Source organism: Gasterosteus aculeatus, chromosome 8, assembly GCF_964276395.1.
Source record: "Gasterosteus aculeatus chromosome 8, fGasAcu3.hap1.1, whole genome shotgun sequence".
NCBI lineage: Eukaryota > Metazoa > Chordata > Actinopteri > Perciformes > Gasterosteidae > Gasterosteus > Gasterosteus aculeatus.
The window spans coordinates 19,939,737-19,966,338 of record NC_135695.1 but is presented as its reverse complement, the minus strand read 5'-3'; the positions used below and the strand labels follow the sequence as shown (position 1 = coordinate 19,966,338).

The 26,602-nt window shown below is 49.2% G+C and overlaps 2 protein-coding genes across 3 annotated transcripts; both read left to right on the top strand.

Annotated features, from left to right (window-relative positions):
- Positions 1-3,882: 3,882 nt before the first annotated feature.
- LOC120823386 (granzyme B) lies at positions 3,883-8,336 on the top strand. 2 transcript variants are annotated; one of them, XM_078108639.1, is made up of 5 exons: positions 3,883-4,095; positions 7,113-7,272; positions 7,400-7,529; positions 7,634-7,864; positions 7,946-8,336. In XM_078108639.1, the coding sequence occupies exons 1-5, from the start codon at positions 3,984-3,986 to the stop codon at positions 8,126-8,128; spliced, it is 816 nt and encodes a 271-aa protein (XP_077964765.1). In that variant the 5' UTR covers positions 3,883-3,983; the 3' UTR covers positions 8,129-8,336. The 2 variants fall into 2 exon arrangements, with proteins under 2 accessions (XP_077964765.1, XP_040039229.2); XM_040183295.2 differs by lacking the exon at positions 3,883-4,095 and adding an exon at positions 6,377-6,575.
- A 2,528-nt stretch (positions 8,337-10,864) lies between these two features.
- Positions 10,865-12,510, top strand: LOC120823382 (granzyme G). Its single transcript, XM_040183292.2, has 5 exons — positions 10,865-11,051; positions 11,185-11,344; positions 11,492-11,624; positions 11,725-11,949; positions 12,058-12,510. Exons 1-5 carry the CDS (start codon positions 10,865-10,867, stop codon positions 12,220-12,222), a joined length of 870 nt encoding a protein of 289 aa, XP_040039226.2. The 3' UTR covers positions 12,223-12,510.
- Positions 12,511-26,602: the final 14,092 nt, after the last annotated feature.

Genomic DNA, 26,602 nt, shown 5'->3' with positions numbered 1-26,602 from the left:
GTTCAAAAGGAAAAAACTCAAAATCTCTCTTAATGAGGAAAAAAGGTTGAGATCAAAATTCAAAAGGCAAAAACTCAAAATCTCTCTTAAACGAGGAAATGTAACAGGGATCAAAAGGACGTGACAAACGTTATCGGACTTGACTTGACTCGTGACGTGAGGGCTGGTGTGCAGGGCAAAACAACAAGACACACTGGCACAGGACAAGGGGCGACGCAGACTATAAGTACCCATGAGGGAGTTGTGGGAACAGGTGGACACAATCAGGAATCAGGGGAGACAATCAGACTGGTGACACATGAGGAAGGGCAAGGGACCTGAAACGAGAGGGAGTTAGTTTCCAAAATAAAACAGGAAGTCAAAAAACAACTGGAGACAGGACAAAAACGCAACTTGACATACAGGTGTGACATCATGTAATCTGCTGTAACCCTGAAAATACACTTCTGCAGCAAAATGTGATCTAGGCGTCTTTTTTTTTAACACCGGCTGCAATTTTGTTTCAAAGACACTAAAAGCGCCGATTGACAATCACGCGATCATCGTTTCGTGTTTAAATGCATCCTGTGAGTCCACAACAAAACCTCACAAAAGCCTCCTCAGCCGTGTGGCAATGAGATGGCGAGCGGAGCAGCACCACCTCGGGTCTCCCATCACATCATCTCCATCAGCTCCCGTTTCTACTTCAGCGTCTCCTCCAGGTTCCTTCCCTTGTTTCTTTTTGAGCATCTGAGCTGACCCAGATTCACCGGCCAAACGGAGTCGGAGGGAGGTCAGTAAACGCCAAGTGTGACAGTGAGGGATAGCTGCTATTAAAGGAATACTTCACGCACAAAATTGCCGTTGGCATATAATTACTCCCTTATTTCCCTTGAATTCTTAGGAGGAAAACTTGGATCAAAGAGCAGAGAGAAGTCTATAATATAATACAACTCTTTCTGTGTACTCCAAGTCTCATTTACCCGGTTGTGTGCGCACCGCATCCAAAACCAACACATGCATCAATGCTGAAGCCGTCGCACTCAAAACCACTTCTGCACAAACACTCTAACCCTTTTCGAAAAGACGTTTTTGTGAAGAAGAAAAAAATAAGTTTCTCTGTTTTTCTGATTCACAGTTGACTTGTGCGGGTGAAACAAAGAAAACGGCGGAATTTGGCCTGAAAACTTAATTGCTGCACAGCAATGAAACTACTCATAACAGTGTGTGTGTGTGTGCGTGTGTGTGTGTTGTGCCTTTTGACCTGCAGTTAAACAGAAGAAAACGCTTGCACATTTGCCGTTGCGCGGGTGGTCTTTGTGAGAAAATGGGCCTCTAGAAAAACCGCTGCCCCAGCGGGCGTGTTGGGTGTCCAGTAGGCATGTTGGGTGTCCAGCGGGTGTGTTGGGTGTCCAGTAGGCATGTTGGGTGTCCAGTGAGTGCGTTGGGTGCCCGGCGGTCGTGTTGGGTGTCCAGTAGGCACGTTGGGTGCCCGGCGGTCATATTGGGTGTCCAGTAGGCATGTTGGGTGTCCAGCGGGCGTGTTGGGTGTCCAGTAGGCATGTTGGGTGTCCAGCGGGCGTGTTGGGTGTCCAGTAGGCATGTTGGGTGCCCGGCGGTCGTGTTGGGTGTCCAGTGGGCATGTTGGGTGTCCGGCGGGTGTGTTGGGTGCCCAACGGGCATTTTAGGTGCCCAGCGGGAGTGTTGGGTGTCCCTCTCTGCGTCCGATCCCATCATCAGATAGCGAGTGCTCGTCTGTTTTCTCCATGAATAAAACTTTGCGTTTCCAAATACCTGCCTTTTGTCCTCCCACTGACTGCCAAATACCCTGAATACCCTTTTCCCATCTGGTGGACCAATCTACTGAAGGTCTCCTGTGTAAAAGGGAAGCATGGGAAGCTAACAAAAGGCATTTGCATTAACAGATAATGGCTTTTTTCCCCTTATCTTTTTGTTTCTTTACACGAATGGTAAACATTTAAAACGTCCACGTTGCAAGACGCAGGTAAGACGTTCTCCACTGAAATAGTACAATGTAACTATGGTATTTTGATTCTCATTATAAAGTATCACTGATTGAGTGCTTATAACTATAATGATACGGTGCTGTAAGCTGAATTCTATGATGTATTATGGGCCTCAAAGAGTGTAACTAAAATAAACGCTGGTTAACAAGAAGCACCATCACACCAAAACCACCTCTAACTTCCACATCTGGCACCTCCATCATTTCCCTCGGTGACACCAGCGGGAATGCCTAAATATCAGTTTACCGCCGCTCTCCGGTTCGATCCGCGGTTCGCTCTCTGTGAGAGAAAAGGGCTGATGCATTCGTCTTCTGCCGCTACCTCCAGGCCTGGCGTGCACCACGAGAGCCCGTCCAGCACCCTCACAGGCCCGTTTTTGTTTCCACGTGGTTTTCTCTCTCTCTCTCTCTCTCTCTCTCTGTGGTCAGAACACTCAGACAGACTGATGAGGAGACACTGCGAAGGTATTCTGTGTTTCTGCGTGCACATCTGCGAGGAGTGGACAGGCGCCGTTAGATCCCGCGATTCCCGGAGGCCCCCCGAACGCCTCAGTCGGGCTTCACGCGGTGAGAACATAAAACGGCTCTTTGTTCACGTAGGAATCAGAGCTCCGGCGACTCTTTTGAATTGTCAGGTTTGTTTCTGAAAGCTGAAAAGCTGAGCTGCGAAAGCTGTTGACCGTTGAAAGCGTCTGAGCGATTACGAACCCGACGGTTCGCGGCTGCAGCAGCCCGGGGGAGCGTTTTGGTCAGAAGTGTGTTTCACGAGCTGCGATCCAAGTGCTGGTTGAGCCCTTGGGATCGACTACAAGGCAACGCGCACTTGATGTTTGTGCAAAACGAACGCTGCCACAGATTCAGTGGTTGCCCGGCGACAGTTCATAAGAGATCCCCTGATCCCCGTGATTAGGGTGGGCTGAATGAAGAGGTCACACGGGGTCATGGATGCATGTGACCGTTGAGTTGAGTCTGGCTGGATTTGGAAAGTTCATATTTCGGATGGATCAGAAACCGATGCACAGCTAGTTGCTTTAGCGAGTGAGTGTATTTCGTGTCCTTTTCAGAGGCCTGATGTCATAAAAAGCTTTTAGCTGCTGGTATCGTTTTTCTTGTAAAAAATAAAAATAGGCCTGACTGTGTTTTGCTGGGAAATCTTCACTCCTCAACATAATGAAAAGAGGGTAAAAGAATAAAATCAGCATTCTGTCATTATTCAGGTTTAAATCCGATACGTCTGAATATGAATCCCATGTCTTGAGCACATAGACGCCATGTGTTTTTCGAATTGAAAAGCTGAACAGAAAAACACCCACACAGTCGACATAACTGATGTTGTTGGAAGCTCAGTCAAAGGATTTTCCTCTTTTCCTTCTCCCTTTTTCAGTCACCGGCTTTCTATTTATATAATTACACATTGTTATTAACCGACCGCTCGGTCCATCATTTTCATCGTGTAGGTCGACGTGTTTTTGACAGAGTAGCACCGCTGCCGGCAGCCGAGGCTCGTGAGCAACACTGCAGACAGGAAATGAAAGATGCACGTGGACGCGAGGAACCAGCTGATGTGCCGGAGTGATGAAGCTGTCAAACAGAAGCAACTCGAGACGGTTTTGAGAGTTCACAATGAGGAGATGAGAGTTCACAATGAAAGGGCAATGTCACAAACACGCGTGGATATTCATTTCTACATTCTCGTTTTAATATGGATGCAAACCGGTGTGCAGGTACTGTGTCACTGTCATGGAGGCCTTGATTAGGCATTAAATATTGAGTTACATGTGGCATAGTGATGACTCATTCAGCACATCTTTCATATCGTGTTAATTATTACCGTTGACCTCAATTTCTTCTTCTTCTTCTTCTGCATCAGTTCTTCTTGTGCATCAACAACACAGAAGTTATGTTTTTCCGTCGATGGAAACAAGATTTGCTTTCCTGATTGAATCACAATCCCCCCCCCAACACGCCTGCGCGCTTCATGTTCTCTGCGGTTTCCTGCTCAGGCGACGGTCGACATCAAGATAGCGACGAGGACGGCAGCTCGACGTGGCCTGATGTCACATCCAAGAGCGCGGCTCCCGTGAGAAATGGTGAGTTTGGGGAGATCGTTTGAGCGATTGCTCGGATCGAAACAAAAGTTTTTTTTTTTTTTGTGAGCTGCCTTATCTACCAGATGTCAGATAATTCACTGGGAAAATAGGGTTAATTCAAATTAATGTGTTAAGTTTTCTTCTGAATCAAATAGCAGACGACCAGAATAAGTAAGTAAGCGCATTAGTTTTTTATGGACCCACTAAATGTGCTGCGTCTTAAAACTCATGAAGGATCACATTTGATTAAAGTTTGGTTTTGTACACATTCTGCTTCTAAATTCTACATTTTCACAACTTAGTTGATGATTTAACAGTGAAAGTTAACAAGTTTAATCCGGTTATGCGAAGCAGGAACAGGCGACAGATTATTATTATCAGAATTCAGGACAAAACCAAACCGAGTAGATTACGCGTTAAGATAATTCATCACCAAAGACATGGCGCTTAATTATCATCACTCCACGATTATTATATTCTTAATTATTTGGATTTTTTCACTTTCCCATGTTGCTCGTATCGTGCTATAAACAAACAAGATACACACTTGTGTGTTAATGTGCTGCACTCAGGGCCAGTGACATTTCACGGAAAGTATGGTGGCTGGGAGGGGACTTTCCACCAGGATGCCATCGCTATTCCTAATTCATTATTTAAGTGCACCCGTGATGTTTTAAGTTTCAAAAACCTCAAACTTCTTGTGAAACGTTAAATATCGTTGAAATGAGTGAGATCGAGATCCGGTTGACAAAAAAGCGCCAAATGCAAAACCGCGTCATGTGATCACGAAGCCCAAGAAAAGATTGTTTGTGTGACACGAGTCAGCTGACATCAGGACGAACGTCTGTAAACCTTGAGTCCTGGGGTTTGATCCGCCATCCCCGCTCCAGGAATGTCCGTCTCTCAGTCTGCCGCCTTTTATTTGTCGTCCCTTTTCCCTTTTCTTCTTCATGAACATGTAATTTGCGCCGTGATGGATGTTTTTTTTGCGCGGCTGTTTTTCACATTCCCGCTTCCCCTCGTTGCTGTGCCGCGATGGGGAAACCAGCCGGCCGCTCTCAGCGACGGGCCTCCTGCGATTCCCATCGCTGCCCTGGACTCCAGGAGCTCAACCCCCCCCCAAAAAAACCTGTTCAATCCCCCACCTCCTTCTCTTTGCTCCCCCCCTCCCCTCCAGCACATTAAATTGTCCTTCATAACGTGGGGGGGGGGACATACTTGAGTCTAGACTGAGGAGGCGTCCGTGGCCGGCGAGCTGCACGTTTCGGGGGGTCGGCGGTGGACGCTGCGTGGCGGCCTTTGCCGCCGCCGCTTCGGTCGTCGCCTTGAGCTAATGCCCAGCTCCCCTTCCCTCTTCGCCGGGTAGCCGCTGTGAGTTATTATCTCAGGCTGGAGCAAATATCCCCGCTGAGCCCCCCGAGCTGTGGACGCGCGCACGCGCGTACGGAATCGCGTGCGATTTATGTTTTGATTGCATTTTTATAATAAAGAAATCCCCACAGTGCCTCACGCTCACTGACTGAAATATTGTTTTACCATGAAGCTGCTCAGGAGCCGCTGATGACTTTTTCATTCCTCCGGTCGCTCGGGGGGGTCAAATTTCCCCTCCCACAAACCGCACTCTCACACAAGCGCTATTTTTACACGCCGCCTCATGATAACGTCGTAATAATGTTACCTTTTGGTAGCAGACGCGCTTCTGAGGCTTCGTAGGGACACCGGAGGCCGCGAGCTCACCGGGCGGATGAATTATGAGCGATGATGTCACGGCTCCCTTCAGCTGCTGCACCATGTGACTCAATCAGAAGCCGGTCTGCGGTCGCCTACGCAATTAAGTGGTGGCGTGGTGCTCGATGCCAAATGAATGGAAACAGGACTTAATATATTAGACGGATGCTTGAGTCTCTGCTCGAAGGCGTCACTTAAAGAAACCTCAGTCACGGAAAATGAGTTCAGCCTTCGTGCAGGTCGCGATATGCAACACACCGACATATCGCACGATATTGGAACGTTTGCTTGCGATATTCATTTCACATTTAACATTTAACGACTATTTTATTGTCATCAGTGGCATAAATGGTCTAAAGAATTGCAATAATATCGCATATCGCAATAAATGTTGGTGCAATAATTGTTGGTGCAATAATTGTTGCACAATTATTGGCCGCACATTGTTATAACGTTCATGAATTAGATTAACACATATGCACCATCACCCCCCCCCCCGACCACACACAAGGCCCGACACCAATCGGCCTGCAGGAGAAGCCTTTTTGTGTTTGTGTTTGCGCGCTGTCCTCGTGGTTCACAAACCACGCTGACGCGCCTCTCTCGATCTCGCGCGGGGAGGTATTTAGGCGCCGATGTTGTCAGCGACGCACGCCACTGCTGCTCAGCAGCTCATCTGGACTCTGATCTCAACATGCTCGCCCGCCGCGAGCTGCTCACGCTGACTCTCGCGCTGACGCTCGCTGGTCGAGGTGAGTTCTGTTGTGTGTGTGTGTGTGTGTGTGTGTGTTTTTTCCATGCACATTAATGTGCAAACAGTGCACGGAGGAAAAGGTCTGTTTATATCATATTGTTTATCAATTTTAAAGGAGGCCGGTGAGGTTAGCGGGTCACCGGCTCTGCCATGTAATCTGCCTTTACAAAGCTCCTAATGTTCAGTCTCAGAAATGTATTCATGTATTACTGAGGACAACGGTGTCGTTGTACTGGAATACATTATGAGTCGGTTTTATAATATTGTGCTTAACCTCTCAATACACTGCAGTCCACATGAAAATGCCAAAACCATCAACTTAACACCTGCACGCCACTCTGTCAGAAAGACCCGCGTGTCTAATTTAAAAAGTTACATCAGAAAGCTCAGTGAGGCCTAAAGACAGCGAGACTGCGGTGGAACTATCAAATCAATCAATGTGAGAAGAAACAGAGAAAATAAGTAAAGCAGACGTAGACATCGCCCAGAGTGAGTGACGACGGATGAGTGTAATATAAAAGAACCCCCCCCCCAGGCGACGCAGGTGGAATCGTCGGGGGCCACGAGGCGGCGCCGCACACGCGGCCCTACATGGCGCTGCTGGAGCTGCACATGCACAACGGCCAGCACAGAAGATGCGGCGGCTTCCTCCTCAGCGAGGACTTTGTGATGACCGCGGCCCACTGCCGAGCCAAGTCAGTCCGCTCATTGATGAGGCGCAGCGCCGCCTCAAATCTAGATCAAGCTATTTGACAAATACGATGCAATTGCGACATTTTTTGTTGTTGTTGTTGGGATCATTTAATTTCCTATTTGATTCAGGTCCCACAAGGTCTTCCTGGGAGTCCACGACGTCCACGGTAAAGGAATACAGGTCCTGTCTGTTGCGCAAACGTTCCAGCACCAGGACTACAACGCGACTGATTTCAGAAATGACATGATGCTTCTCAAGGTGGGGGAAATGTTTGCATTTACAAGCGCTGATGAAGCCATTTCAGGTGTTTTTTACAGGATGGTTTTTCTGCTTCTTTTTTTTATCTTTCTCCGTTCCTCCAGTTGAGCTCCAAAGCGATTTTCAACAAAAACGTGGCACCCATTGCTCTCGCAGACGAAGGGAACGTCTCTTGGCCAAAGACCTGCCTGGTGTCCGGCTGGGGAAAAACAGAAACAGGGAAAAACTCCGTGGTGTCTTCTAAACTCATGGAGGTCAAGGTCAAACTAATTTCCTTCCGGCCGTGTGACGAGTCCAACTTTTACTGCTCCGAGGGAGAAAAAGGACCAATCCAAGTACGTGTTCGGCGTAGCGTCACGTGGACGAACGAATGTCAGTCATCGATAATTATCGGCATGACTTGTGTCTGCTTCCAGGGAGACTCTGGTGGGCCGCTGGTCTGTGAGGACGGAAAGGCGTACGGTGTCTTCTCCAACGTGTTCGAGCCAAAGTCGAAGGACCCCGCCATCTACTGTTTTGTTAAGATCCCTCTCTACAGAACTTGGATCGATGGCACCATGAAGAAGGCGCGCGGAGGCTCCGGTTCACGCGACGACTGATTCAATCGGCCACAGACGGGTGTCGAAAGTGTGCATCATTTTTTTTTAATGTCTTCTTGATTTAGATTTCTAATGCGAGTTGGGTAGATTTCAGTAAGATGATTCATCTGCTTTTTTTAAAAATGCAAATGCTATTGACTATTTTGTTTTTATTTGATTTGTGAGTCTTCTTGTCGAGTCTTTTGAAGGAATAAACTGTTGCTCTCTCACCATGTTCTGCGCGTGAATAGATCCACAGCGAGACAACACCGCCTCCTTGAGGACGAAGCGTGTCGGTGCAGCCTGAAGGGTTCAGTTGGGGGGTCCACCCCGCATCCCCCTTTTAACGTGTGACACGCGTGTGCGAATGAATCATGTCGGCTTTCAAAGCTCCACACACACTTTTAAATAAACTGGCCTGTTGGTTACCAGCGACGAGAGAATTTCATTGCTATTCATTGGTGCTGCAGTATTGCTGCACTGGCCCCCTTGTCTCGTGTCCCTCGTCCCGTGTGTCCCGTGCGGGTCTTGTGTGGCAGAAACAATGGCTGGTCAATCAGGTGCAAGTCTGATAACTGATAAACAAACCTTATTAATATGTTAAATTCACCACCAGCTAAATACACTTTGGACAATGTTCTTTTTTTGAAAGATGAAAGGTCACAGCGACTGGTTTGTTCAAACACGTTACTTAACTTAAGTCACCTCTTGTCTCCCATGTTCATACATTTAACTCATAATAAGGGGCCCGTGCGGCTCATAGTGGGGGCCACCTTGTTGAAATGACCTTTCCTGACTGTGCCTTTGAGCCAGTAGCTTCAGGGCCTTCTAACGTGTCTTTGCATGGCGTCGGCTCGAAACCTTTCCCCCCGAACGAAGGATCAGCGGTGCGCCGCCAAAAGATTCAACTGGCTCGAGTTTACAAACCTAAAAGGATTCAATAACAGTTGCAAAGTGAATTGTGCTGTGAAGGGTCTTCCCTTTTTTGTTCCATTCGGAGGGGTGTGTTCCTTGTTTTTAGAAGCTCCACCCAGGTCGGTCATCATTGCGTCCACGCCGAGGCATTTTATGAGCTCCATCAACATTACACCACGTTCAGTGGTTACACCTCGACAAAACTCCCCTTTCACAAAAGAAACCTTCAAAACAACCCCCCCTCTGATTGTGAAATTCAAAACACGAGAAACCGAGGCGATGCAATGCCGCGCTTCCTGTGGCCTTAACGTGAATAAAATACCACAGAGAATTTAAGAGATAAGCGATGCCTGACGTGATTGTGAATCACCCCGTCGTTCTTGCAAAAAACGGAAACGACGTGTAGCGCGAGCGACCCGAAGCAGGAGAACGGAGAACTCCGGGATCCACAGGAGGCCGCGAGGCTCGCAAGTAGTTCTAACAGACGCACTTGATCCGGTACGGGTCTGATGCGTGCACGCTCCTCCCGAAGCTTTAGGAATCGAACTCTTGCAGACAAATTCACATCTCACAACAAAAGGGTTTCATCAGCATTTCGTCGCTTAGAATCGACGGTTACAGCACCCGGATGAGCACATGAATATATATATATATTTATAGGTAAAATGATAGATAACCAAGCTGAGATGTTCTGCTCTTTCACACCTCGCAGCAGAGGAAATGGTTCAGGATGTTCATCTAAACGTTGATTACAAACAAGATAAACGGCGAACGCGACTAAATAATCAAGACGAGTAAACTGGAATCAGACCTGATGTGCCAAAAATAAAGGTTTTGTATCCAACCAACAGAAATGGAAAGAATTTGATTAAATAAGAGTACATTGAATAGAATAGATGAAAAACAACCCTTGGGGTTGTGTCCCTCGGGAAGCTTGACAGCTTGTCCCTCGCACAACTTTTAGCCACACGTTTGGATCCCGAGGAAAGTCGGCCTTGCTAACTATCAGAAGGCCGAATTTCTGTCCCTTCGCGTGTCGAGGCGTCCGTGAGCGACGCGCTGAACCGCATTGAACAAACTTGGGTGAGGAGGGACGTTCAGACGAATCTACCGGACTTCCTCGCAGCGCTGAAATACAAGGATTTTATCGCTGAGGTGCAGCAGGCGTTGACTACGGTGCATTCACGAGGATCGTGCATCCAGATGTGTTCTGATGTGGAAGGATCGCAGAAGAGCGGCCGCTCAGATGTGTGGAGGGAGGAGCTGCACCTCAGTTAATCAGTTACTACATTAGTCATTTCTGGCTCCAAAAGGCCTCGATCAGCAGGTTGTTTTGTGTCGATAGAATCAGAACTCTGATGATTCATTTGGTTGACGTGGTTTTCTAATCAGCAATCAGTTTCCACGAAACATGTTTTTCAGCGCTACTGAAAGTCCTGCATTCTTAAAGTAACGTAAGAAAGTAATGTTTTTAAGTCAGAATGTACAACTATTTTATATAGTTTTGGACTAACTACATGCAGAATGGCACAGATCTGATTAGTGATGGATTATAAGTGTAACAGTGGGTTTTGTTTAAATGACTTTATATTCTGCAGGGTTGCTCAGTATGTAAGCTAATGTATTCTTTGATGCTTTTGCACTGTAGTAATAATAATATTGTGTAAAGATAATAATTATTCATGAATAAATGAGTAAAAGCAAACTCATGCCACCACAATGTTACAAATACAAAGTCACTTTCCATCTCTGATACTCCACATGTTTGTAAAGCATAAAGTCACAATGTACCAAAATAATCTACACTCACTACGCACTATTTTTTGCAGCTGTGTGGGGGGGATGACGGACGCTCCCCTCGTGAGTTTGTGGCTGTCAGCCACATCCTTTGCACAGAAGCCCTTCCTTCTCTCCCCGACGCAGGGAAGCTCTTTAAAAGGAGTCGGCGAGCCGCCGCTCTCGGCTCTCAGCATGTTGCTCCCGCGCCACCTGCTCCTCCTGACTCTTTGGCTCGGCCTCCACGGCCGAGGTCACTTGGCTTTTTTTTTCTTCTACATCTTCCAACTCCTCACCCGATCTCATTCAATCCGTTGCCATTGGTCATTTTTTTAAGTTTTGGTCAGGCGCGTGATGTTTGCATATGTTCTTTGTTTTTTTTTCAGCGGAAACCGGGGGAGTCGTCGGGGGCCACGAGGCCGCGGCGCACAGCCGGCCGTACATGGCGCTGCTGGCGGTGACGAAGGCGGACGGTGCGACCGGTTACTGCGGCGGCTTCCTTTTGACGCGGGAGTTCGTGATGACTGCGGCCCACTGCCAAGCCAGGTCACCGCAACGCACTGCGCCCGGTGGCGACCGGTGCATTCTGGGAACTAATTCACCCCTTACAAACGACAAACATTGAGTTTGAGGAATATGCTCCATTGTGAATTATCACATGTGTTCTTATTTTTAACTTCTCTGTCATTTCAGCAACTACACGGTGTACCTGGGACTTCACAGTTACCGAAAGAAAGCTACAGCGCAGCAATTAAGTGTGACTAAATCACACCCACATCAGGACTACGACGACAGTGACTTTAGCAATGACATTATGCTTCTCAAGGTAAGAGCAGACGTTTCCGGGCTTGTGTTGCACTACGCCACGGGGGTTGGTGTTTTCTCACGTGCACGTGCATGTATTCAATCCTTCCATGTTCCTTAAGTTGAGCACCGAGGCAGAAATCACCACCAGTGTGAAACCCATTGCTTTGGAGAGGGCGGACGTGGCCGGTCCCTGCCCGTGTGCCGTGTCCGGCTGGGGACAAACGCAGATGGGCGGACGAGGCATGTCCCTCGTCCTCATGGAGGCCATCGTGAAGCTCACCGACGCCGAGGACTGCGCGGAGCTCAAGAGTTACTGCTCCAAAGGAGCGACGGGACCCGGGGAGGTACGTAGTGTTTCGTAGAATTAACGTGGATCGAACAAAACAAAGAAACGTTGGTAAGCGACGACGATCGATCGGTGTCCTCGCGTGTGTGTGTGTGTCTCCTTGCAGGGGGACTCTGGTGGGCCGCTGGTCTGTGGGGACGGGGGTGGAAAGGCGTACGGAGTGATTTCCAGCTACAATAAACTTTCGCAAACATATTATTATACCAAGATTTCCAACTACGTGGAGTGGCTGGATTCGATACTGAAAAATGGAACCCGATCCGGCGTTTGAATCGCACGGCTGATGACCGAAATCACAATTCACGCCTTTTGCACTTAACGCCTGGACTCTTTTTGCTTCCCGCAGATTTATTGGCGCTGTTTGATACGAATGACGCTTTTGGTTGAATGAAATCACCGAAAATGCAGGTTTCTTTCAAGGCCTTTCATGGCACACAAATTCAGTGGTATGAAACCCAAAAGGTTAAATAGCATTACTAGATATAGTATATGTATGTCATACACTGTACCGCTCTAAAATGCAACAATAAATAAAGACTGTTTTTCTTTTGAAACACGACTCGGTGGCTTTCTCACCATCTCTTTGTGCACTTGTGTGTTTGAGCCTGACTTGAATGAACAAAAAGACGACACTGCCTCCTTGTGAACGAAGCTCATCGATGCAGCAGTCACGGCTGAAACGTGTGAACCTGAGCATGTCCTCCATTTATGTAACTACAGATCACTGGAGCGCACTTTTTAGTCATTTCTGGCCAAGACGGTCACTTTCCAATAACGCAAATATGTTTTTATGGGCTTCTTTGGGCATTAAATGAGTTTAGACATTTAATAAGCCCGCGGGATTTGATTACAGCTACCTATTTTTTTTTAAAACAAAAAGTACTTTAAATAAATCAAAAAATCAAAATGCCTGGGGCAAGACGCAAACCAGGACCAGGACCAGGACTGAAAAAGTTTTAGATGTATAAATAATATTCTAATACATTTTCTCGACTGTGTTTTCGGACGGGCTTCCTGGTGGAAAAATAATAATAAGATCGTCAGAAATGTGGCCAACGTGAGAGGTACCAGAGGAGCAGCTCGGCCCGATCCAAGTTCAATGAGGTCGGCGCGTGAAAAAAATACTATTTTTCCTTTTTTTAACCTCACCAAACGAATGAAAGCCGAGTCTGATGTGGAGGACGTAGGTTTTATTGACTTACCCGAGATATTAACAACAAATTGAACACATGTCACCATGCAACGTTGTCACGGTGTGGGTTTTATTTTGTAGTTTCCTGCCTCTTGTGTCTCTGGGTGAACTTCACTTCCTGCCCTGGTGTGTTTTCTCCTGTGAGTGTCCCTGATTGCCTCCTGCTGCGTCCAGTCACCTGGACCAGCGCATTTACACCAGGTGTGTCCCCTGATCTCGTCGCTGTGCGTCAAGTGTTGTTAGTGTCGGAGACTTGGTTTTGTTTGCCTCCAGGCGGAGATTAGTTACGTGCTAAGTACTTTTGTTTTGGACGACTTCTGTCTTCTGCGATTCGATCCGGTTGGATCAAGGCCTGATTTGGTGGGATTACACTGATCACAGTCCAAAGAAACCTGCACAGCTGCTTACTTTGTTTGGACGGGCAACTCCTAACGTGCATGAATAGAAAAATAAGACACTCCTCCTCATATCTCCAAGGAAAATGCTTGTGGAACTGAAGGAGAAACAAGGAGGACAACAAAGACAAATAAAGTGAGCGTCTCCTTTTTAAATAAAATCCATGAATAGGCCTCGAGGGCTGCATTCTAATGCGTGCTGAAGGAATTGCTGCTGGAGGGAGGAATAGTGCCTCAGTTCAAACTTCTCACATTTTCTGTTTTCTGCAAATATTCCAAATCCAATGGATGAATCCGATTGGTTCACTTCCGAGTTGACCCACAAAACTGTCCTCTGTCCTCATTATTATTAATATTATTACCAATAGTTTATAGGGACATCGTGAGGTCGCCCACACATTCCCCTCTCTATCTCGCACACACACACACACACACACACACACACACACACCTGGCTGTAATTGTCCAAAACTCATGTTTTTATCCAACAAAATTACCCGCTTCCATCCGTATTTGTTGACATCTAGCCTTTCAAAAGGTCATTAAACATGGTGACAGGTATTCAAAGCTTCATTCGGGTTCCTCAACAGAAGCTTAGAAAAACCGTGACAGCCCTGATACCTAAAGGCCCGGCTTGTATTTCTTTCGACCTTCTTCTTGGCTCTGTGCACGTCTGCTGTCTGATGATTCACTGGCACCAATATTTCTCATTATTTTTCTCTTCATCCTGGTGCGCAGCAACGATCACATGTGTGTGGGTGCACATGCTTTCGCTCTACTACGACCTGTTGGCTGCTGGTGCTGCTCTCACCAAATATTGCCAGTTTATTTTTATTCCCGTATCTGATTGGGCCGCAGCCAGAAGGTCAATACTTGTGTCTACATGGAATTGGAGTGAATTGTGAGTTCTCCGTCCGTGCGCGAGAGATTTCTCTCATCTTTTTTGTCTCATTGCCAAACCAAAAATACACAACAGCAGCAAGCATGTGCACACTGTGTGTGTGTGTGTGTACAGTGTGCACATGCTTGCTGCTGTTGTGTCCATCCCTTACTCATAGTACTATAAACCCATTTGGAACATTTTGGCAGTTGGAAATCGCCTGCGTTGCATTCAGATGAGTTCGCAGCCTCAATGACTCAACGTGAGGAATCTTCTGGAGATGTGGATCTTCTAATGGCCTCCACATCCCGGCGTCACTGAATAATTCAGAGGCTGCTGGGCAGCACCAACGGGCTGATATATATTTGTCTCAAAGCTCTTGTTTGTCATTTCCTAAAGTGCTGCATCCTCAGTAAAAGATTTGTCAATCCCCAAATGACCCGACTCGTGCTTTTTCGCTCAGAAGGACCTTCTGAGTAGCAGCCTGTTGCGACGACCTGAGTGCAGAATGTACATTTCCGTGCGTGGAAGTGGCTTTGACGTAACCCGGGAGTCTGGAGGGAGATTCGTCCTTTAGTTTTGACACAAATGCACAAGGACATTATTTCGTATAAGGGTTTTAAACGTCTCATTAAATCCGAATTAACAAGAAAATTCCATCGGCTGCAAAGGAAAGAGGATGTTGCCTCGACGACGGTGCGGTGGGCCGTGGTTATACTTAATGTACTTGATACTCGGGTATAAATATTCAGTTAAGCTTTTGAGCAGTCGAGCGGTGAAGGACGATCTCAGCCCACTTCTGACTATTAAGGCTGACTTTAGATCTGGTGCCATTAAATTAAAACGAACCCTGCTAAACGCTAATCCCACTCTGTAATGGGACGCATGTTGAACATTTATCATACTAAATGAGGTTCGGGGCTTTTAGAGTCTCTACAGAATTGCAGAAAGGCAAGATGAGGACTTTTCAGGACGTAACAAGCTACTTTGGTTACATCAGCGGGACACTCGGCACACGTCCCCCCCGACTGCCGACATGAAGGAGAAACAAGGAACAAGTACGTTTACCAAAGGGCTGCACAACTATGAGATACTTACTTGTGCTTTCACTTATTTCAATAATAATGTTGCTTTATTCGAGCCACAGTTATTTGTTACTGTTCTTGTCCATCAATCACGTTAAATAAAACACAAGACAAGCTTATAAGATAAATTGCGTTAAACCAGAACTACCAAAACTACATTGGTATTGATTTAAAATCGAAACAATTTCTTCCGGTTGCATATAAAACAGTTATATTTTTATAAAACCAATGTGGAAATATGCTCTTTAAAATGTTGTTGCTTGTGATGTACTGATCGTATTTTAAATGCATGTATTTTTCTATAAGCAGGCGTGCATGCTTATATTTACAGATTAAATTTATTTAATTCAAATAATTTTGTTTATTACAAATTAGCCTCGAAGGGCTTTACAATCTGTACACATAGAACATTGAACAATAGTGTGTGTGTGTGTGTATATATATATATATATATATATATATATATATATATATATATATATATATATACACACACACGTGTACATTGATGGCCTTGGTATGAAGGGGGACCTTGTGCAGAAGGTTGAGCAAACCGACGCTGTTCTATATTAGGACACTGGGTGGCAGCACTGTGTTTAAATAAATCAAAACTCACAGGACCCTTTGGTGTAATTGAACTCGCTGCATAGTTGGTTTCAAATGTTGGGTTGAAGAACACCTGACACCTAATCTGTTTACTGATGCTACAGACCAGGTGCAGCAAACCTTTGAATAGGACTCAGCACAGAATGTAGCAGGGCTGGAAAATGTGTAAAAGAAAAGGATGGATTACATCGACAAACCCGTTTTTAATCAAGTCTCAAAGGCACACAGAGAAAAATGCATTGATGAAGTTGTATTAACTATTATAACATGTTGTACAATAGCTGCAGTCAAATATGCTGTTGTTCGATAGCTGCAATCAAATAATACACTTAAATATATATCATTATAAATGTTCTGTGTGGAGGCACTCAAGATGTTACGAACCGGTCGGGTTAAAAATAGCAGTGGATGCTGCTGTAGTAAGCACCCAAACTCCTGAGCTACCCCCTTTTTCTACCGTAGCAGCACCTCCTACACACGAGTGCATCTCATGGCTTCCTGTGCAGCACCACATTTTTCCACTGTGGTAGATGAGCGGGGGGGGGGGCAACGAAGCGCCACTCACAACTTTAGTCAGGTCAGGTGAAAACCTGCAAAATACCGATTGAGATACTTGAAGAGAGAAAAATGATGTAGAGTACCAGTCGAGAGACACAATGAGAAGATGTGTCCCACCTGACTGACTGGTGCTGTGTACATACATATGCATATGAGTCAATGTGTATATATGGTTGTATCATATGACAGAAGGGGGCACTGTAAGCAAAGCTACTGCAGGAGGCCTCGTGCAGGAGTCTGGACCGGAGCTTCACTGACTGCAGACGACAGGTTCTGTGTTTCCTGCACTCGACTCTGTTTGTTGTGGATGCAGAGGCTTCGGCTTCGAAGTTTTGATGCTTCGCTGGTGGAATCAGCCTGCGATGCTTTAAAAAAAAAACCCTGAAATGATAATTTCATCGCGATTATCTTTTTTCTTCTTCTGCACAACAACGATCAATGCACATTTAAACAGCGTCGGCACCGTGGAATCCACGCCAGACGGATGTGTGAGTACCTGGGTTTCCTCCACCGCGATGCTCACACATATACATTCAACAACACAGGCCTCAACTGAAAGGTAACGATGCAAAGAAGCTGCCCGTGTGCCTTTAAGAGGGCGAGATCGCATTGTTATGCCGGGTTTGTCCACAGGCCGACTGTGGAGGTGGACAGATAGTGGTTCTGAGGGGGATGTGTGGAGGAGAGAGAAGGTGTGGGTGGGGGCGTGTGTGTAGGAGTCTCATAATATGAGTCTCCGGGGGCCGGTTATGGATTAGAGAGAGGAGGTGCAGGGGGGGGAGGAGACACTGCGAGGTGGATTAGATGTCCTCTGGATGCATCCCGCGTTCTTTATCGCACGTCCAAGGAGGCTCGGATTGATCCCGCGTTGCCCCCCCCCCCCGGCCTCCAGAATGCTGCTGGCGGCCGAACACTCGGGGGCCAAGCCGCCCATTAACGAGCCAATAATTTGTGTCATCATGTGAAGACTGCAGCTGGTGCCACTGATGCTCCTCGCACGTCAGGTCTGGGGACGGAAAGGAGTCTCAGCGCGGCTCATTATGAAGCCGGCCTCTCGTCCTTTGTCTTGGAAGGCTTGGCCTGGATCGCGTATTTATTCCCTCCCCGGCTTCCCGTTTTTATTCTCAATACACACACACACACACAAAAAGAATCAATGTATTAAGTGTTCTCGAGTATGCAGAGTGACGTGCCGCCATTCCCACTCGGTGCCTTCGGCTGTGATTACAGCTAATTTGAATGATTGAAATGCTTCCATAGTGGAGCTGGAGTGAAGTGAAGGGCTCACGCAGATGAAGGGGGAGGAGGCGAGAAAGGCTTGGCTCTACTCCAGGTGGAGGGGGTGAGTCATTCCCTCAAACAGACCGTCTATCAGTGTGCGTGTGCGCGCGCGTGTGTGTGTGTGTTTGTGTGTGTGCACGTTGTCCAAAGTGTTGTCGAGAGAATCAGATAAAAAGTGGCAAAGAATGAATGCCGCTGTGTACATTGTGCGTGTGTGTTTTTCTGTGCTGATTAATGATTAATCTGCGTTCTGCAGACTTCTGACTCACAAACTCAACGTAGGTTGGATTCATATCACATTAGTTGGACCGGTGTGTCATTTATCTGATGTTCTGATGTTTTTTTTTTTTTTTGAGCGGCTAACCAATCGGTTCGTCGAACGACTCTCAGCAGAGGTGGGAAAGTAGCCAGGTGGCTAACGCGTTAGCTTCTGCCAACGCCTGCTCAGGAGAAAACGCTGATGATGGAAGTTACAAACGGATGCTAGCGGGGCAGATGCTAACGGGGCAGAAGCTAGCGGGGCAGAAGCTAGCGGGGCAGAAGCTAGCGGCGGATGCAGCGTTAGCCGAAGCTAGCGAAATCCGTCTTTTATTTTCAGTCAAACGTGTCAGAAGGTTCTGTGGGATTCATTCTGTTTGTATCCATTCATGTTTTTCAGTAAACCGCTGCATTACATTACATATGTTTTAGTTTTTGTTTAACTTTTCTCATATTACTCAGCATTAAACTACATAAGTGCAACAGGAGTTTCAGTAGATTTAAATAACGATTTGACGCTCTCTTAAGTTAACGTGTTACATCTGTATTCCTTATTGCATCTGGGTCCTGCAGCGTAGCAGACGCCACTGCTTTAATTTCCGTTTTTTTTTCTTTTTAAATTTCCGATGCTTTCTTGATTCGTCACTGGAGACTCATTCACGGACAAAGTGGCAGGTGATTTAGCTCCGAAGCATAAAAACACAACCAGCCACCCACGGCAAACGTTCAGGCGCTCACGGGTTTCCTCCATTGTTCCAGTCGCTCGCGAGCGGCTTCTTATCAGAAGGCACAGACACACACATCTCGCCGTGTTCGCAAAGGTATTGGCTCCGAGCAACTTGCTCGCTTGTCATCCATCAAGGGAGGGAGTGTGGGGGGAGCGGTGGGGAGAGGGGGGGTGTACACAAAGAGGACATTCTGTTCCAGACAAAAGCGAGCAGGCCGGCACGCAACTCCGCCGCCTTCTTCCGCCCCCGCCTTGCCCGTGGACCCCGGCCCACCGGCCGGTCTCCTCCTGACGCCTCTGCCAGACTGTCTCCGTTCTCATGCGTTTTATTCAGCCGTCCGTCCGTCGACACCGGCGAGGAGGCGCAAAAATAAAAAGTTGTCGTCATGGAAACCTGCCGTGGGTTTCCTCCTGTCCTCTCATCAACCCCCCCCCCTCTCTCACGTCAGCAGACTCAAACACGAGGAGATACGAGCAGTTCTGTAAAGTTCAAACCACCACATGGTGTATAGAATAAAACTTGTGGTCATGTAACAAAGATAAGACGTTTTCTGCAGGTAAAACCTTTTCCATCCTGAGTGAAACAATTCCAGTCACATAAAGACCGAGGAATCTGTTTGTTGGTGTCGTAGGAAAAAAACATGATGGATGTCATTGCAAAAACCGCCAAGTAAACACTGCACAGAAAAGGCAAGCGAGCGATACTGAGAGGCTTAATGAGCCAGATGCTGGCTTCCTTTCACAGCTTTCTCCCATTTCAAATAGAAATTTGCATTTCTGTCACATCACATATTAGCAGCGTAGGGCAGTTTTTTTGTTCACGATGAAACTCCCCCCAAGCAGCTACTGATATAATGAAACCCAGATGTGATACTGGGGGGGGGGGAATACGGAATAAGGCCCAATTCGCTCTGTGTGTGAGAGTCTCCGAGGGTCCCGGCAGAAGGGCCATGGGTCCGTTGACGCAGTGCACGCTCACATCAAGTGCGCTGTCTCACAGCTGCTCTGATGAAGAGCCTGATGAAGATTGATGCACCGGAGAGGGATTCATGTCTGCGGACGGGACACGCCGCCATGCGTTAACAGGTGGATCGTAATCAAAACCCCCCCCCCCCCCGTGAAGCCGGCGAGGGTTCGCTCCTCTGGGTGACCCCTGCGAGTGAAGACGTGTAAAAAAAACAACAACACTGAAAAGGGTCCTCGAGGACGAGACAAGGAAACGTCCCCTCCCAGTTTACCAGACAGAGCAGCAGCTGCGGGACGTTGTTGCGTTGCGTTGTCCCGAGGACGCCGGCCTCGCCTGTCATTTCCCAAGGAAAAACACACCCCTACGCACCAACGCTGTAACGCAGGTTGCGGTGGGTGTGTCCCCCCCCCCCACCTCCCCCATGACAAGCTGCTGCCATGACAACGGTCGGTCGGGTAAAGCCGTGCGGCATGAGCCTACATGTCGGCTGCTAATGAAATCATCCCTCTTTTCTTCTCTCTGCGGAACAGGAAAAAACGGAGCGAGGCCCCCGTGTCGTGTCCCCTCCCTCCGTACCTCGTCCTCATCATATTTGTTGCCAGGCTGAGCAGGCGTGTGCGTGTGCGTGTGTGTGTGTGTGTGTGTGGAATATGCAACGTGAGCGTCTGCATATTCCAGTCAGGTGTCTGGTGACCCTCAATCAATACGCAATCAATGCACCAGATGTAATTGTTCAGGCGCTGATTGCCTCTCGGAGCTGCTTCACCTGAAATCTGCTCTCCACCGTGCCGGTTGGCAATTTCAATGTGGGGGACGACGGGGGTAAAGGGTTGTGGCGTTGTTGTTTTCGGTGCGTTGCTGCTCCGGGGATCAGGCGGCGTGCGTTTTGAATGTTGCCGTGGATGGATGCGCCTGCACATGCCGACTTCCCGTCCTGATCGTGTGAAGCATCGAGCGTGATTGGCATGCGGGGAGAGAAGACGAGCCCAAAGAAAACTGAAGAACAAAGTGTTTGTCAAATTAGTCGATCACCCCCCCCCCCTCCCTCCTCAAACACTGAACGTATTTGATATGATAATTATGTTTATTTATCTTGCAGCTACTTGCTACGCTAATTAGACTTTAACAAGCGTATTAGGCCGAGGTCTGTATGGGAGGGAGGCTTCCTTGTCATGTTGTAGAAGTTGTATTTTTCTCGTCGAGACGCAATCAGCGAAGAGGAATTGTGCACAGAAACAATCAATCCTCTATGTTTGAATCAGCGGGGCCGAGGGTCCTAAAAAAAAAAGATCACTTTTCTCGCGCGGTAATGAGGTGCTCCCTCATTTAATCACCGCGTCTTTATAAAATATATATATATATATAATTTTTCCTCCTACCGTTGGAGTTCACCCTGCTCTAAATATCTGATGCAGACCGGCTGAATGAGAAGGTACATAGCTGGCATTTAAAAGGAGTCACCACCCCCTCATCTGCCCGCCGCTCATTGTCAGCATCCTGCGTGGCCCATAATGAGAGCGGGCACGCCCAGGCCGTCACACATAGTCTGTGTCCTGGTTAAATGCACAACACCTCTCATCGGGGCGCTATGATTCACTCTGATTCATGCCAGTGTGTCTTCTCTGTGTCCCCACTGATCAGCCGGATGACCGAGGGGAGGAGATAAGGGCTGCATGGAACACGTGTGTGTGTGTGTGTGTGTGTGTGTGTGTGTGTGTGTGTGTGTGTGTGTGTGGGGTGTGTGTGTGTGTGCCAGGCGTGCAAGTGGTAAATTGAACAAAGAGCGGAAGAGATGGAGAGATTGCAAGTGCGCAGCTGAGGTGCTAAATTTGTCTGCCCACTTTGAAGCCCACTTTTACAAAAGGAAGAGAAGAAGAAGAAAAAAAAAAAAAAAAGGCTCACTTGAAGGAGGCAGCGAAGATGAATCAACAATCATTTCTTTCAGAATAACCCTCGGCGGTACATCTGTGATGTGTGTGGCGGCGAGAGTGCGTGTTTCACACGGGCCATTTTGTGCGCAGCGGCAGGTGCAGCTACTTAAAGCCACTACGACGAACTACTGTGATTCTGTGTGGAGTCTGGCGCCCCCTGTGGAGAAAAGCGGTAGTGTCTCCGAGCGCCAGGTTTCCCTCAGATTTTTAGAAACCTCTGATTTTTACAGCGTTGAGGGGGGGGTTGTCAATCTGCCCCCTGGCACACCTGCTTCTGTCTGCCCCTCTCACGCGTACTGCAAAGATGTAAAAGCCAAACCACGAGGCCACAAACGGCCAACGTCGTTCGGCTACTGACTATTTAAACCCGCGTAACTCGCAGGGACCCGTGTGCGCGTTTGTGTCCGTAGGCGCTCTCAGTTCTGTTGCACGCCAGCTCCCAGTGGCCATGTGGGCGTGTGGTGGGTAGCTGGGAGTTACATTAATAGCCAAAGGGCGAGCAGGCAGGGCGGGTGGACACAGACAGGAAGGGGAAATACAGTTTGCTGGTCGCCCACCGCTTCCTGTGCGTCTCCCACGCTCGCGGCCCCCGGAGCCGCCTCCAGAAACCAGTTTGTTTTGCTCGCAGCGCGACGGAGATAACGCAGAGCCCGAAAGGTAAACACTGCGACATGAGGAATGCGTCCACACACAAACCCGGCAGCGGCTTTGTCACCGTAGCTCACGGGCGCCGGGGGGGGGGGGTGGAATGACCTGCCCACGCTGCCCGGCCCTGTCCCCGCTTTCTGCTTACGAACAATAGACGTCTCTTAAAGTGACGAGGCGTCTCAATCTCATCCTGTCACTAAAGGATCTGCGTCCGCTCACAGTGCACACAATGCGCAACGCAACCTTTACCCGGTCTGCAGTGTAGCTTCCCCTTTCGGAGGAAACGGGCGAGTTTGGCAGTATCGAGACGCATCCAGCAGAGGTCCTTCTCGTCAAGTGTTGTCGGCGTCCCCCCCCTTCCCTTCCCGTCTTCAAGCGGTGAACAGGCGCCGAACGGGCGAAGCACGACAACTCAGGTAGTCCAGCGTTTCAGCATCAACAACGCGAGCGAGTGAGAGAATGTTGCCCAGCGCACACCCGCTGCCGCTGACAGATCGGCCAGCGAGGAGCCCCCCGCCCCCCCGGTTTGCAGACACATGCTCTGGTAGGAGGCCCCCCCCCCCCCCTCCCCGCTGCCCTTCTGGGATCCCACATCCCCATTGAACTTTCCACCCACTCACCAAGGAATGCAGGGAGAGGGAGGGGAAGCGGGTGGGGGGGGGGGCGTGAGAGGCCGAGATGGAGGGAGGCACAAAGGGGAAGAGTGAAGAAGAAGGAGAAGAAGAAGAAGAGGAGGAAGGACGGTGTGCCGATAATAAATGTCCCCGGTGACACGTCGGTTTGTGTGGCGCTTGTTGCGAGAACAGGGACGGGAATTCGACAACAAAGGAAGCGATGACACATCATGTGGGTTCGCCATGCAGAAGAGGCCCGTTGGGGGTTTCCTCCCCCCACCTCCCCCCACCTCCCCTGCTTTACTGAACAGGTGAGGAATGACATGGACAGGAAAGGGCGTGAGAAGAAAAACAAGGGCGCACACAAGCCGCACATACGCGTGAAAACATTCACACAACACTCGTATTCATGTATATAAATATAATTACCCCATTACAAGCCTTTGCGCCCTTTCAATTGTGTGACAGGACTTCTTAACCCCCCCAACCCCCGAATCCCTCGGCTGCTCGTTTCACCTTGTTTGCCGCCGCCCGTTGGCGATGCCCCTCCTCGCCGTCGCCCCTCCTCGCCGTCGCCCCTCCTCGCCGTCGCCCTCCATCCTCCCTCCTCCAGAAAAGGGCCCTCGGCGCCGCGGGGTTGAAGGCTGCTGCCGTCGGCGCGCCCGGCGACGCTGCTCTCTCTCGCCGAATTAGGAATTCCACGGCGTAAAGTGGCGGCATTGTTGATGAAAGGTTAGCGCTGTTTTCGAATTCCCCACCCGAATGAAAAGGCCCTCTTGTAGAAAAAGGAGGGATGACATTTTGCTTCCATCTGCCGCGAAATGCCAGAACGATCAAAGCCAAAAGGGGGGAGGGGGGGGGTAATACGCACGGTGTCGCACCTTGGCGCTCTTTGTTAGGTTATCAGCCCACGGACCTCATAAAACGTCATTACGCCCCTCAGTGGTAATTCTGTGAATACCCCCCCCACCCCTCCGTTTAATGATAAACATTTACATGGTGGCAGTGAAAGGTTTTCAGGGGGTCTTTGCATTAGGGATTAGATTCGGTGGCTGAATTAGTCTGTTCAAGGGCAGAATGGAGGATTGGAAATTCTGTGGGTGGAAAATGAAGAGATTTCATAAGAGGAGGCAGGTGGTGGTGACACAAGACATAAAAGCGCTCTCTCTCTCTCTCTCTCTCTCTCTCTCTCTCTCTCTCTCGCTCCCTTTTTCAAACCCACCTGTTTGAGATCCGAACGCTTTCGCGAACATTTCGCAAATGTTGCATCCTATTTATTTTCTTTAACGGCGTCCGAAAGGACCGAGCGGGAGAAGCCGGGTCACCGACACCATCGGGTCGGCCCGGTGCGCGCTGCCGCCGCCGCTGCCTCCCCCCCCCGGCCCCCCCAGAGGGCCCGAGCGCCCCTCCTCCGCTAGCGGCGCCACACAAAGGCAGGTAACATCAGGCCCGAGGTTCAGTCGTAAGGAAGGATTATCAAAGGAACATGATGTCGAAAGGTAAACTACCCCCTCCCCCCCCCCCCCCACCTTGGCTGACGGTGCACAGGTAAGAAGAAAGCCCCCCCCCCACCCCCCATTCCTTTTCGCACCGCCAAATGCATGACACACGTGCGAGCTACCACCTTCATTCTTTCTCCCAGACGTCTTTCGTCTGCGACGGGAACGCTGGCGAGCGTAACACTTAAAAAAAATAAATAACAAAGAGCCAACTGGAAACGTTCCGCCGTCAACAGACAGCAGCCGTTATTGTTGCTATTACTCAGTCACGCGGCGGCGCAGGAGACCAGAGACGGCTGGCGACCTGGCCGCTGATGGGCGCCAACTCGTCTCCTGTGAGAGGTGGAGGTGCTCGAAAGGAACGGACACGTCGCACGAGGGAAACGTCCCGTGTGAGAGGAGAATTGTGTTCGAACGAAGGAGGCCCGACGCCTCTCGTTTACCCGAGAACAAGTATTGTTTGGTTGGATCATTAGATCAGCTCGCCCGCTCTTTGGGGCCCCTTTTTGCCCCGGATGCAAATCTACACAAATTGCTTCGACTGGAAGCCGCTGTGCGATCGGGACCTGAGAGCCAGGATTACTTCCCGGATACGATCGGTAGGAAACAATCCTCGCTGGAATCAGACCGCAGGATCTGTGGGTTTTGATGGCACCGAGGCTCTCCTCCCTCTGCCGCGCTGAGAGATATTTATAGTCAAACAGTCGCACTTCTGCTCAACCAAGACGGCGCAGAAGGCGCGCTGCTCCGATTCAGAAGTTTTACTTTTAAATGATTCACACAAAGCCGCAGCTTGCAACCGGAGACGCTGCTTCCACTTTGATTTCTCCTTTTTTTGTGCAAGAGAAGGAGGGGTGAGAAGCTGTGAGGGGGCGGGCGGGCGGGCGACGAAAGTCAGCATTCCAGCCGGGCCAGAGCGGAGGTTGCGCGGGTGGAGGGCTCGGGCGGAGGTGGAGGTGTGGGCGTTGTGGCGGCGGCGGCGGCAGTGGAGGGACGTGGCAGAGCGGGGCAGTTCCTGATTCCACAGCCCTGAGCTCACCACCTCAGCCACTCCCGCTTCTCCTTGACACCCACGGCTTCCCCCTCCACCCACCCGACACCACGTCTCTCCATCCGAGGTGTTAACTCCTCCTTGCTGGGCAGTTCCAGAGCCACTGGCACCACCGGCGGCTTTCAAGGAAGCTTTGGGAGGAGGAGGAGGAGGAGGTGCAGGGCGTGCTGCTAAGGATCCTTACTGGAAGGGAAGGCGGGCGTGCCAGTAAAACCCAAATGATTCACCTCGCAAATGTTTGCAACGCCGCACGATCCGCCTGGCAATTAGCCGTGACCCGGCCCGACGCAGCGCGGGATCAATCGGCGAGGGGAAGGAGCGACGCGAGGGCGAGGTTCAGTCAAGCTGCGCTAAATCACGGATGTTGGCTACACGAGCATTAAAAAAAAAGACAAAAAACAACAACAGCAGATTAGTGACTAAAGCCAGATGTTCCCGTCGTCACCCTGTTGCACGTCGAAGGCTTGTCCACAATGGAGCATCATTGCAGCAAATAACAAGACTCGTAAGCCTGATTGACAGGTGAATAGCAGAGGACAGGAAATTACGACACACACACACAAACGGCGCAGTGTGTCGCTGAGGAGAAATAACATCCTAATAAGGGTTCAGGAGAGCAGGAGCATGACGTCGGAAGGCCTTGCTCAACCAGGTGTAGAACCAGGGCCGTGCTGTTTGTACACAAGCTGTGCGAATAAGAGACACTGGTCCGCCTTCAGTCGTCAACGGACGCCGGCCCTCCCCGGCTTCACTCTGCAGGACCAGGCGGTGCATGATGAAGGGCGCCATCACAGTTTGGCAGCTCTGGACTCTGCTGCGTTAACCTCTGCCGGCTTAATGTGCTCTAACGCGCTCGAGTTCCATTTGAACTTCCGACCATCCCGCCGCCCCCAGCGGGCTGATGGGAAACGGCCGCCTTCAGAGCGTAATGAGCAGAGGGGAAAAAATATCGAGGGCTC